Consider the following 13,677-nt stretch of genomic DNA (forward strand, 5'->3'; position numbering starts at 1 on the left):
CAGTGATTTCTGGTGGGCCCAAGGATACCGGAATTGTTTAAAGAAAAGTGATGAGTTGTGGGGAAAAAACATTCTGGGCTGGGTATAAGCATGCTTAAGGAATGCAAATAATTTCCTTTTTTAGATTTTAAAGTGTGAGACTTTGCTGTTTAACTGACAACCAATATCAAAGCAAAAAAAACAAACTATCCCAATGTGGTTATATTATAAATACCCGTAGCCATGTCTTACAAATGTGTTCAGCAAAATTCTCTTCTGGCTAGGCACCTAAGGAAAGAAAATATTTTTCTAATTTAGATTTTAAAGTGTGACACTTTCATTGTTATTTAACTGACAACCACTATCAAAGCAAAACACAAAATGGGTCTTTGATACAGACAGAAGTGATCCTGTCACACATCAATATAGTGACTGGAAAAGGGGTGGCACTTCCTCTGCTAACCCAGATGGAGATATATGGAGAGATTGTCATGTGTCTGGGGAGCCGATTAACAAGGCTCAGAAAAGAATTCAGCTCTAGAGGGACAACCCTTCTAGCGAAAGTCAGGGAACAGGGTTCCTTAAATGAGGTAAAGTCAGCTACGGGACTAACATTTATTATAGCATGTTCTAGGAACATAAGATAGTTAAGAAAAGATAAACAAGGGAAAGTTGTGCCCACCACAAATTTTTAAAACCATTAGGCGGGGGTGCAATGAGGCTGTGACCACAAAATAGATATAGTCAAATACAAGAGTCCTCTGCACTCAACCCATTATCAATATATTTAAGACAGAGACATTTTGTGCATACTGCTACTGAAATGCTTTACCCTTTAAGCAACACAGGGATTGTTTGTCCATATATTGCAATATATTTAAGCTGGCCAACTACGTCAAAGTCATCCCATATCTGGCCAGTCCTACTGTCTTAAATAAATTGATAATGGTTTGAGTGCAAAACTTACCAAGCACAGTGTCTTCCCAGTGGTGTCACAGAACCCTATTCCACCTATGACATTATCTGACATCATTATCTTACAAATACTACCTAATTTTATCTGTGAGCATAACCTGTCCCTGTGGATTGTATTGGACATATAAAACCAGTTCTGTTTTGCTTGCAAGAACCTTTGGAAGCCTCTAACTTCTAGGGTTGCCACCTTTTTTTAAACTTCTTTACCGGCTGGTGGGGGGCGGGGACACAAAGGGACGGGCTGTGATGTCAAAATGGGCGGGCCGTGATGCCAAAGAGGGCGGGGCCACGCCACGGACGTTACAAGAAGGAAAAGAAAAGCTAAGTTCCAGGGGATTGGGGGCAGGCCGAGGGCTCTTTTTAATCGTATTACAAATTTACCGGCAGCTACATTGCCGGTAAATTTGTAATACCGGCCCCGGCAGTTATTTTACTGGCTAGGCCGGTAAAATACCGGCCGGGTGGCAACCCTACTAACTTCATTTTTACATAACGGCAAGTGAGCTGTAGCAACTCACCTTCCTCTTCCAGTTAGCAAAGGCCAATCTGGGGGAGATAGTCGAGAGTGACCTATGTTCTACTGTTCAATAGCTTGGAAGGCCTGTTTTAGCCAAAATACAGCATTTTTGTTAGTTAACAACACATTCGCAATTAGCTGATTAAGGCTTTTGTAAATGGGATGTTCTTTTAAATTCAATTTCACTCTAATAATATTCTTTGTGCCAATTTCAGTTTACTACACTTCAGTTCATTTTGCCACAAATGTCTACTAGTTAGCCCCAAAATGACCAAACTGGATGGTCTAGTTAGTACATAAGGAGCAGCTATGATCTGTTTATTCTCTTCTTTAAATGATCATTTAAATGGGTTGTTATTGTGCATAGTAATTTGAGAAGTATTTGCTTCTTATTTACTTAATTCTGAAATATAATCACATGTATGCTTGCGTAACCACGCACTTAAAAGTGAGGGAAAGTTAAAATCACTGGAGGATGCCAAATGCACCAGCCCCAGATATTTCTGTGCTAGTACCATGGAGTATCTGTCTCTTTTTTTCTTCTGTTGCCGAGGCAGACACATGCACGGTAGAGTGAAATTGCCTGGGCTGGTGCAGTTTTCAGCTAATAGGAGAACTGGCCCAGGGGTATCGGGTATGCAAATATAATCATTTGGGGTGCCTAACATTTGTGCCTATTTCCAACAATCATCAGTTCAGTCATGCAATTAATTAACCCTCGATATTCGACCGTCGAAGTCAAATCCTTCGACTTTGAATAACGAAGTCGAAGGATTTACCGGATTTCCATCGTTCGAACGATCTAAGGAAAAAATCAAACGATTCGAAGGATTTTAATCCATTAATCGATCGATTTTCCTTTGATCAAAAAAAGCTAGGAAAGCCTATGGGGGCCTTGCCATAGTAACATTGGTGCTCGCTAGGTTTTAGGTGGCGAAGTAGGTGGTCGAAGTTTTTTTTAAAGAGACAGTACTTCGACTATCGAATGGTCGAATAGTGGAACGAATTTTAGTTCGATTCGAAGTCGTAGTCGAAGGTCGAAGTAGCCAATTCGATGGTCAAAGTCGACAAAAAAATACTTCGAAATTCAAATTATTTTTTATTCTACTCCTTCACTTGAGCTAAGTAAATGTGCCCCCAAGTATGTTATAAAATGGCCATTTCTAAACTTCGTTATTTATTTTTTATAGTTTTTTTAATTACTTGCCTTTTTTCTGACTCCTTTCAATTTTCAAATAGGGGTCACTGACCCCACTTAAAAATTGCTCTGTAAGGCTACACATTTATTATTATTGCTCATTTTTATTACTCATCTTTCTACCCAGTCCCTTTCCTTTTCATATTGCAGTCTCTTATTCAAATCAATGCATGGTCGCTAGGGTAATTTAGACCCTAGTGACCAGATTGCAAACTGGAGAGCTCCTGAATAAAAAGCCAATAACTCGAAAACCACAAATAATAAAAAATGAAAACCAATTGCAAATTGTCTCTGAATATCACTCTTTACATCATACTTTACATCTAACTTAAATATTCAGAACCCCTTTAAAGGCTGAATGGCAGCAAGGCGCATAAGGCTAATGGCAGATGAGTTGTTTCAAAAGCCAATACTTGCCTCCTGCATAGGGTTACCACTTTTACCGGCGGCTAAACCCGAACAAAGGGGACGGGGAAGATAACATTGGGGGGTGGGAAAGTGATGTTGGGGTGGGTATGATGACATCAAAAGTTGGTACAGTGATGTTGGTGGAGTTATGTCCAGTTTTCTCAAAGTTTTGAACTAGACAGAAAGTTTTGAATGGACAGACCTTTGAAAAATGTAGATTTTCAATTGAAAAACACATGATAGCAACCCTATTTCTATATATATTCTTCATGATGAGTAAACCCAATCCTTTAATTACAGGTATGGGATCAGTTATACAGTAACTAGTTATCCAGAAAGCACTGAAATACATCAATGCTAATTTAGAAAAACTATTTTTTATTTTTGTGTTTGCTTTTTTTGTTTCTGTAATAAGAAATTAACTGCACTTGATAATAACTAAGCCATGTTACGGTCAGTATCTTAGTATTGAAAATGGCCAGATTATTGTTCGGGTTTCTCAAGTCCAAAAACCAAACAGAAAGTTCAGACCCTTATAATAGGCCTTATAATACAGGCCTTATAATACAACATTCACAAAAAAGACACGGGTGAAAGAAAAAATATTTTAAATATATTTTATATATTTTACATTTTTTAATTGTCAGTAATTAATGAAAGGGGAGCACAAAAAGTTGTGTGTTACAGAGAAAGTAAAAAATACTGCACTATATACATATAATTTTTCTTGCTGTCTTTCCTTGAGCGCTGTTCCATCACTTTGGAAATTTCGATCCTGCATGCTAAACTTTTGTGTGCTGGCGGGGACAGAATAAACCTATCAGCGTACACTGAGTCGTTTTGATGCTTTACTAAAATTTAACTTAAAGGTGCACAACCCCTTTAAAGGCTGAATGGCAGCAAGAAGCAATTGCCAATAATAAAACACAAATAATAAAACACGAAAACCATCTTCTATCTACTACTCTTGCTCTCCTGTAACTTGGGTTGCCATCTTTTCTGGATATAAATACCGGCCTTCCTATATATTTACCTTTTTTCCCTATTAATAACATTGGGATCAACCATCATTTTTAACAGCCTGATGGCAACCCTACCTGTAACTCCAAACCAAAACTTGCCTCCAAGCCAGGAATTCAAGAGTAAGCAGCTGCTTTGAGACCACTGAGAGCAACATCCAAGGGGTTGAAGAGCAGCATGTTGTTCAGAAGCCACTGGTTGGAGGAGACCAATGCACTAGGGTGATAATAATACATCCTTGGTATTTTTTGAGGCTTTATTTTTTTGTCACCATTACAGTGAAATGCATTTTTGTTTTAAATCCAGGATTGGAACCTTATTACCCTAATGACTGGGGGGCTAGTAGACATCTCTGCTAAGGTTAAGAGCTGACTTAATAAACAAATACTTACTACACACACAGGGGCAAATTTACTAAAGGGCAAAATGGCTAACACTAGCGAAAATTTACCAGCGTTACGTCGGTTTGCCACTTCGCCGATTTACTAACGTTTGCTGGCGTAAATTTGCTAGTGAAGTGAACCTACTGTAGCGCTACTTTGCACCCTTACGCCAGACGAAGTTGTGTTCAGGCGAAGGGACGCAACTAGGCTAATTCACTAAGTTGCGGATTTTCGTGAACGTTACCTCTTGCGACAGACTTTACTTCGCCACCTCAGACCAGGCGAAGTGCAATAGAGTAGATAGCATTTGGTTAAAAAAAAACTCTGGCGTATTTTACTTTTTTAAGGGGTGGGCTGAAAAAGATCGTAAATTTTTTTGGGGTACTTCCTCCCTACATTTCCTAACATATGGCACCTAAACTATACAGTGGGCACATGTATAGGGCAAAATAACAACTGTATTTTATGTTATGAAGCTTTCCCAGGCTTGTGTAGTGTAATGTATTTGCTGCTACATATACGTCCATTGTACTTTAACTTAGCGCCGTATGCAAATTAGGCATCGCTAGCGTAACTTCGAACCGTTGATCGTAACTAGAGTCGCCACCTGATGGGTTGATCCCAATGTTATTAATACGGAAAAAAGATAAATATATAGGAAGGCCGGTATTTTTTTCCAGAAAAGGTGGCAACCCTAATCGTAACATTGCCAGCGCAACTTCGCAAACGATCGGTAACTAGGGTTGCCACCTTTTCTGGAAAAAATACCGGCCTTCCTATATTCTTGCTGTTTTTTCCTATTAATAACATTGGCATCAAGTATCATTTTTACTAAAATACCAGCATGGTGGCAACCCTATTGGTAACTTGTGCGCAACTTTGGATCTTCGTGAATTTGCGCAGCCCTGGCGAATCTAAGCCTAGCAAACTGCGGCAAAGGCAATGCTGGCGCAACTTTGAAGGTAAGTAAATTTGCCCCATAAAAATCTAACTACAAGAACTTCTAGGGTCGATATTTTACCAAACAAGAGCAGACTGCCTCAGAACATTACTGAGCGCACCATCACACAAACAGCAGCTGCTCCTATAGCCCCCGGATCCCCACAGGGTATTTTACAGAGAAAGGACTTTTTGTTTTGAGAGTGTCAACCGGCGACGCCCCGCCCAAGTGATGATTGATAATCATAATGGGAGTCGCTGGAGAACCCAGCCGTCCTGACCCGGAAGTGTCGTCAGAAGGAGGCTCCGCCCTATTGTTATTGTCGTCGCTGTCATCGGTCGGTACCATGAAGTGGATGTTCAAGGAAGACCATTCGCTGGGTGAGACCGGGGAAAGTTATGGGGGCGACCCGTTACCATTAGGTTACTAATCAGGCAACGTTATCCGAAGTTGAGGCTGTATGCCCTGAACCGGCCGCTGCAAGCCACCTTCAGTCGCCCCCGCCCTACAGGCACGGGTTACACCTCGTACAGCTGCCCCTTCCATCTGGTCTCTCCTATTACCATCCCCCGCTGTTTGTTGTTATTGACTGTACCCTCCCGACTCTGTCTTTGTCCTCTCACCTCAACTTAAAACACTCCTACCCCATAAGTGACCCTTGTTTTTGTCTCCCACCATAGTCGCACCCGCTCCTATAATAACACCTACCCCTTTAACCCATTGCCTACATCTCATGGATTTGATCTTTGGACCCCAAACACTGCATTTTGTTTTCTAATTGTCTATGGGCCCCTATTCTTTCCCTGTAATTAAACCCTGCGTGATCTTAAAAGAACAGTATCATCAAAAAATGAAAGTGTTTTAAAGTAATTAAAATATAATGTAGTGTTGCCCTGCACTGGTAAAACTGATGTGTTTGCTTCAGAAACACTACTATTGTTTATATTAATAAACTGCTGTGAAAAGGCTCTGTAGAACATAATGGTGTTCTACAGCAGATAAGCACAGCAGATACACTGTGTTATCTGTTATCCACTATTTAGGCTGCTACTGGGGGAGATTAGTCGCCCAGCGACAAATCGCCTCTTCTTCGGGCGTCTAATCTCCCATAAATGCCTTCCTGCCGGCTAGAATATAAATTGCCGGCGGGATGGCACTTGCAGCGCTTCGTTTTCCGAAATTGCCTCACGAGGAAACTTCAGGCGACCTCAGAAAGCTGAAGCATTCTGAGTGCCATTCCGCCGGCGATTTACATTCTAGCCGGTGGGAAAGCCTTAGGAGAGATTGGTCGCCCGAAGAAGAGGCGATTTGTCGCTAGACAACTAATCTCCAGCGTGTGCCACTGCCTTTAACCTGTGCCATATAGCCTTTGTTTTAATCTCCACCATTGCTACACAGCAGCTTGTTTATATGAACTATAGTAGTGTTTCTGAAGCAAACAGATCAGTTTCACCAGTGCAGGGCAACACTACATGATATTTTCATTACTTTAAAACACTTTCATTTTTTGGTGTTACTGTTCGTTACAGAGGATGAATAAAATGTCAGAAATTGGGGGGAGGGGAAGGTCAGTCTGAACAAAAACAGATTTTTTTTTTGTTTCTGCGCTACTTTATATGAAGTAGATGCAGTTACTGTATATTCAAAAATGATAAATGTATATAATACCCAAGAGCCGTGAATATCCTGTAAATGATATCCTTATAAACCGTGCTTAGTGATGTTATCAGTTCTCATCGGAACTTAGTGATGTCATTTCTGTCACATGACTCACTGAAACGTGTATATTATAATTATGATGAATAAAGTACCCCCTGTTGCAAAATATGTTGATATTAGGAATTTACATAACCTGCATAAAAAACTCCTCGGTAACTTATACTATCCTTGTTTTTTTTACAATAAGGGGTATTTTATTCACTAAATACCTTCAATGTACAGTTTAACAATAATAAACACGAATGCATAACTGGTCACTAATGGTTATGGTACTTTTGCTTCACGGTAGAAAGAATGCTCCTCCTCTTGCTCATATGCTTGTTTATTTTTCTCTTAACTTTCCTGTCCACACATCCCTTATTTTGCTGTTTACAACCACTGGTACTACATTTTTTACAAACTACAACTAACGGCATTGTTCCTCCAGCTCAGCTGTTGAGGGAATGGAGGAAAATGTAGTTTTCTTTTTAAATTGTGGAGCACCAAAGCAAAAAAGTATCCTGGCAAAGGACTGGCTTTTAGACCATAAGCATAAAGTATAATTATGTTCACTTAAGTTCAGTTTATCCACGAAGGATCAGATTATTGTTGTTTGTTTTTTGTGTGCACCATTTTTGTAATAGCATAGCATGACCTTGGTTGTAGTAAATTGTCAGTACTTTCGTGCAATACCTATTATTTCTCAGCAACACAATTCTTTTTGGTTCCGCACCAGACTGAAACATGTCATTGGTGAGAGCTGTCTGTCATTGTTTGAACTGTATGTGCCTTGCTAGAAATAGGTCTGTTTGCTGTAAATATGGCCTACCACATGATCTGCAAGAAGTTATGTCGATTTCTTTTGTACAGAAGGCCCTGAAGCGTATTCGTACTCCGCTATAAATAGTACAACAAGTAGCTCATTATATAGATATGTGGTATCTTACTCATAGCACATAAATGGGCTGTTGTTTGTATCACACTAAGGAAGTAAACAAAGTAAAATGAATATCATAAGCACAAATACTTTTTTAAAAGTACACACTTAATAATGTTACTTAATCTTGCCATTTCAGAACACAGGTGTGTGGAGTCGGCAAAAATCAGAGCCAAGTATCCAGATCGGGTTCCGGTAACTATTTTTAGCTTTCTTTGTTATAATGAATGATTAATTATAATTGTTGTTGGAAAGGAGCTACAAACAGTCGCACATTAGTGGAGTGTGGTATACACCATAGTTTGAGTCCTCCATGGTAATGCATACTTCACTTTATTGTGATTGTTTTAATATTTAGTTTAGTCTGCGGGTAACTGGGTACCTCCCTCACGCCCCTAAATTTATTGCACAATTTGTCCCCTTACCCATCTGATTAGTCTGTGGTGTGATGCCACTTCCAGTTCACAGTGACAGCTCTTCATGTAGGAGATATATTCTCTCCATTCCATTTGAACACTAAGGTGTGTAGGTGGGATATATACTGATATCAGTTGAAATCTGTACTTTACTGAACTGCTGTCTGGCAGCCTGTAGCTAGTAAAAAGCCTGACTGCTTATGCCCTAAATATGATAAGGCAGAAATGCTTTACTGGACTTCAGTGGCATAAGAAATGGGTACAGTTCTGTGTATTGCTGTGAAAAAATACAGTATATCATCCGTATTCTTCCAACAGGTCTGTTACAGTTTTAGGCAATGCACAGCTTTAAAGCATACAGATGTGATTGATTTCGTTTGAAGAAATGCTGCCATGTACATTTTTCACTCATCAATCTCTACTGCTTTTAGTGCTGGTTATTTATTATTCATCAAGCTGTCTTGTTAATAAGGAGTACATTCGAAATGAGTCACATCAGTACACTGCACTCTTTGCCTTTATGTAGCGTTTCCTTTTCAGTGTTTTCACAAAGCTCTTTTTTTTCTAAGGAATGGGTTTATTATATCCTTTGTCTGTGTTCAGTGTTTGCTGTGTATAACCATACAGTGTCCAAGGCAAGCATAATTGGTACAAAGTTCTGCACTTCCACAATGTTTATTTTCATATAATAAAATATTTATCTCTATCTGCAAAGTTTTAAGTCAAATTTAAAAAAACAAAAATAATCTTCAAGAATCTCAACTCCTTATTACATTGGACAAATGAATGCTCAGCTCCCACAAAGATGGCTGTGCTTTCTGATGTAGCCACTTTTATCCATTTGAGAAAATAATATAAATTATATTGGATTATTATTTATACAATGCATAAAAAGTAACTTATCATTGTTTTTATCCACCTTTACATCTTCAAATGAGAAGTTCACCTTTAAATAAATGTTTGGTATGTTACAGATTTCAATATTGAAAACAGAAGGTGCACACACCAAAGGCCTTTGTGGGTTATTAACCCTTGTATTGTCATAACCAACTAACATTTTGGGGTCTCCATCTCCCTTTGTCTGGATCTTTGGTGTGTGCAAAGACCTTTGGTGTGCAGCTCATGTTTTCAATATTAAGGTAGGATATGAGTCAGGCATCCAAGACGCAGAACCATCTAATATTTACACGCAAGTTAGTGTGGGGAGTGAGGCCAGTTGTAAAAAGGAATTTTACAGATGGACCAGTTTTATGAAACATTTAAACTGATCTACATTCTTTATTTTATTTTTTAATCTTCATACTATTAGACTTCCTATTAACCACTTTCTGGCCTAGAACCATAAGTCTGAGAGGTGCTTCCCCAAAAATGGTAAATCATTTAAAGTCCACAATATAAAGACTAATTGCAATTTCACAGAATACTTCTGACTGCAGCAGTGGTTCCCAAACAAAGGTACCAACCCCCTCAGGGAACTTGGAGAACTGACAGTGGGGTGAGACTTGGTGAGAAAGAGTATTTGCTGCCAATTAGGGTGAGATTTGAGGTTAAAATGTATTAATTGATATTTTAAGATATTCTTAAAATTTTGGCCGAATGATTATTACACAGATTTTTTTCCTATATCTGTAACCTTGTTATGAGCTAAAGGGGCCCTGACAATTGGAAAAGTCATACAACCACAGCAAATTAACAGTTAGTTTTAAGCAGGTAAACACCAAGGGGCAGATTAATTAAGGGTCGAATATTAATTTTAAATTAGAATTTTCGATTTTTATCTTGGTGTCATTCACAGATTTGAATTTTAATCCTAATTTGTATATTCGCCACCTAAAATCTGCCGAGTTCATATATAAGTCAGTGGCAGAGGTCTGTTGAGCCATTTGGAGATGTTAATAGCCTTCATGATGTTCGAGTTTTTGTCGGAGGGAAAAACTTGTACCAAATACGAATTGAATTTTCCGATCGTTCCTATTCGATCGAATATTAGATGTTTATTCTAAATTATTTCTAAAATAACCTCCCTTTCTAGTTGTGAATTTATTAGAGTACAAAAAAATGGCAGCATTAGACAGGAATGGGCAAATAGTAAATACATTCCAGAGAATTTATGAAGCATTTGACGCATTGACTTAAATTGTTTTAAAAGCATTTATGAACAACAGTTTTAACATAACTGAAATAGCGAAAGCCTTTCCTGTTTCTTCTCTTTCTGTGTATATATATATATATATATATATATATATATATATATATATATATATATATATATATATATATATGTATTTTAGCTTCATAAGCCTTATATCTGGCAATCTTTATAGGTTTTTATACATGTTGTAACATTTATTGTACTTTGCAGGTCATTGTGGAAAAGGTTTCAGGCTCCCAGATTGTAGATATCGATAAACGGAAGTACCTGGTTCCATCCGACATTACTGTGGCCCAGTTCATGTGGATAATCAGAAAACGGATTCAGTTGCCATCAGAGAAAGCAATTTTCTTGTTTGTAGACAAGACTGTGCCACAGTCTAGGTAAGTGGGATTATTTTTTTTGATCCTGGCACCAAAATATCTGAGGTTAAACATACTCCCTGGGAAATTGTTAAGGAATTCTAAGACATGTCTTGAAAAAAAAGTATTACATTTTCTTACAATAATGTCTATCTGTAAATAATTTCCTTAGCATTACATAGAGGCCCATTTATCAAAGGTTTGAATTTTTTTTCTGTAATAAATTCGAATATACTCGAAATTCGATTGGGAGGTTATTTGAGAAACGTCTAAAACTCTAACTAATTTTACAGACTCAAAAACTCTAATCAAATTTGATTCTACTAAACTGGAATCTATTTTTTTCTCTGAAAAAAAACTTGAATATCAGGAAGGCTATTAACATCTTCAAATGGGTCACTGGACCGCTTTCTAACTGACTTATACATAAACTCGGCAGGTTTTAGGTGGCCAGTACTCGAATTAGAATTATTCCCAGGGTAAAGGTTTGATAAATCTCGAAATTCGAATTGAGTTTGGATTATGCCCAATTTTTGAATTTGTGAGTTTTGACCAAAAAAAAGGGTCTGAGGGAGAGGGCCTGAATAGAAGGATGAGTAAAAAAAGCAACAATAACAATACATTTGTAGCCTTACATAGCATTTATTTTTTAGATGGGGTCAGTGACCCCCATTTGAAATCTGAAAAAAGGCAGAAGAAAAAGGCAAATAATTAAAACTAGACTATAAAATATAAACAATGAAGACCGTATTAGAAGTTGCTTAGCATTGTCATTCTATAACATACTAAAAATTAACCTAAAGGTGAACAACTCCTTTAAAGGGGACCTCCACATCATAAAGGAAAGTGTAATTCTGAGAAAGTTTCCATTATACACTAATTAAAAAAATCAAGTTTGTTTTAAAATAATTTGTAATGAGAGCTTTAATTTAAATAGTTTTCATTTGTCCCATTCTGTTCTCTGGTTCTGGGTCTTGAAACAATGTATCAGAATTCAGTTTTCCTCCAGGTTTGTCGGAACCTACAGTGCAGTGAATATAATTAAACTAAACACATACTGCTTTCAGTTATCCATTACATTTACAGATAAAATATACTACAAACCATTTGTAATTTAAGTATATTGAAAAGTTGCTTAGAAATATATATTCTATTCAAGGTCAGACTTTGTATATATTTGTTTTTTGTTTACTATAATATTTTATGTAAAATTAAGTGACATATTAAAATGTTATAGTATCCATTATTACATAGTTAAGTTGGGTTGAAAAAAGAGCAAAGTCCATCAAATTCAAGCCTTCCAAATGATACCCTTTTATATAGAAAAAGGAAAAATATCATGTAAAGCAAGGCACTCACAGGTCTTAAAATATGGTGAAAATGAGATAAAGTTTATTTGTTATTCCAACGTTCCGGTCTTCCTTGAGACCTTTGTCTCAAGGAAGACCGAAACGTTGGAATAACAAATAAACTTTTATCTCTTTTTCACAAAACTTACTTGGAGTGCTGTCAACTCACCTTGGTATATCCATACTACTAGATCTTAAGATCCCAATAGTGTTGGATATTATGCTTGTTCAAGAAATCATCCAAGGCATTCCTTTTAAATAAATATGTTTTGACTTTACTGTCTTCTTTTTGTAGCCTAACAATGGGACAACTCTATGAGAAAGAAAAAGACGAGGATGGATTCTTATATGTGGCCTACAGTGGAGAGAACACATTTGGCGTTTGAGACTAAGTGCAGCCTGTGAATCTTGTAAATAGGTGGTTTTGTTTTAACACCACACATATACTCCCATCCATTAGGAAACACTAAAACTGGATACAATTTAGTGATGCCTATGTCTTGATATTCATGTTTGTGTTTAGGCTAGTAACTTAATGTAATTTAATTATTATTATTTTTTTTTCTTTTTCTGTTTGTCATTTAACATTGCTGCTTTAAAAGGGTATTGCAACAGTCCTTTAGTAGCAATTATGTGATGCCATTTACACATAACAGAAAGTGTGATTTTGAGTAAATGAACATTGTTTTATTCAGAATACTCCTGGATTTATTTTAGGCCCGCTTTCATAAGATATATATATATAGCTCATAAACTCATGGATGAATTATACCATTAATCCATAACTGTCCTCTTACTGGTATGTAACAATCCAACTTTACAAAATCCATCAAATAAAATTACAATATTATCATATAATAAAGTGTTCTGTTGCATATCTGTGTGAGATGTTGCAAGACATTTAAATGACAAAAGCAAGGGTTTATTGAATAGTTAGCTGGGCATGGTGGATTGGATATACAAGGGATGCTCTTCATCTCTTTATTTTCACCTGTACGTGTTTAATTGTAATACTGACCAGTTATTGAAAAGAATATAGGCATCATATGACTTTCTTTTTGATTAGAATGCTGTACTTCCATGCATGTACGATGCTTAATTCCAAGGTTATTTATTCCATGGTAAAGCTGAATAAGTATTTGCCCTTTCAAATTCACCTCCACGCCGCTTTCTTTTTCTTTTAATAGCTCATATCGGAGCAACAACACAGCAGGGGAGGGGGATTGCAGAGAGGAGTGAGCAGGAGGCTTATGTGAACCGGACCCTCAAAAAAATGTTCTGGCGGGTGGCCCAGCACCCTTTTGATACGCCCCTGTATATAGCCACTGGCAGATTCTCATTCC

The 13,677-nt window shown here is 37.4% G+C and overlaps 1 protein-coding gene across 1 annotated transcript; it reads left to right on the forward strand.

The window, feature by feature from the left end:
• Positions 1-5,765: 5,765 nt before the first annotated feature.
• Positions 5,766-13,189, forward strand: gabarapl2.L (GABA(A) receptor-associated protein like 2 L homeolog). The gene is given in 4 exon segments (NM_001096281.1): positions 5,766-5,800; positions 8,195-8,250; positions 10,834-11,006; positions 12,630-13,189. Coding segments are annotated over 4 exon segments (354 nt in total). The 5' UTR covers position 5,766; the 3' UTR covers positions 12,721-13,189.
• Positions 13,190-13,677: the final 488 nt, after the last annotated feature.

The sequence above is a fragment of the Xenopus laevis genome, chromosome 4L, assembly GCF_017654675.1.
Source record: "Xenopus laevis strain J_2021 chromosome 4L, Xenopus_laevis_v10.1, whole genome shotgun sequence".
In the NCBI taxonomy this organism is placed as follows: Eukaryota; Metazoa; Chordata; class Amphibia; order Anura; family Pipidae; genus Xenopus; species Xenopus laevis.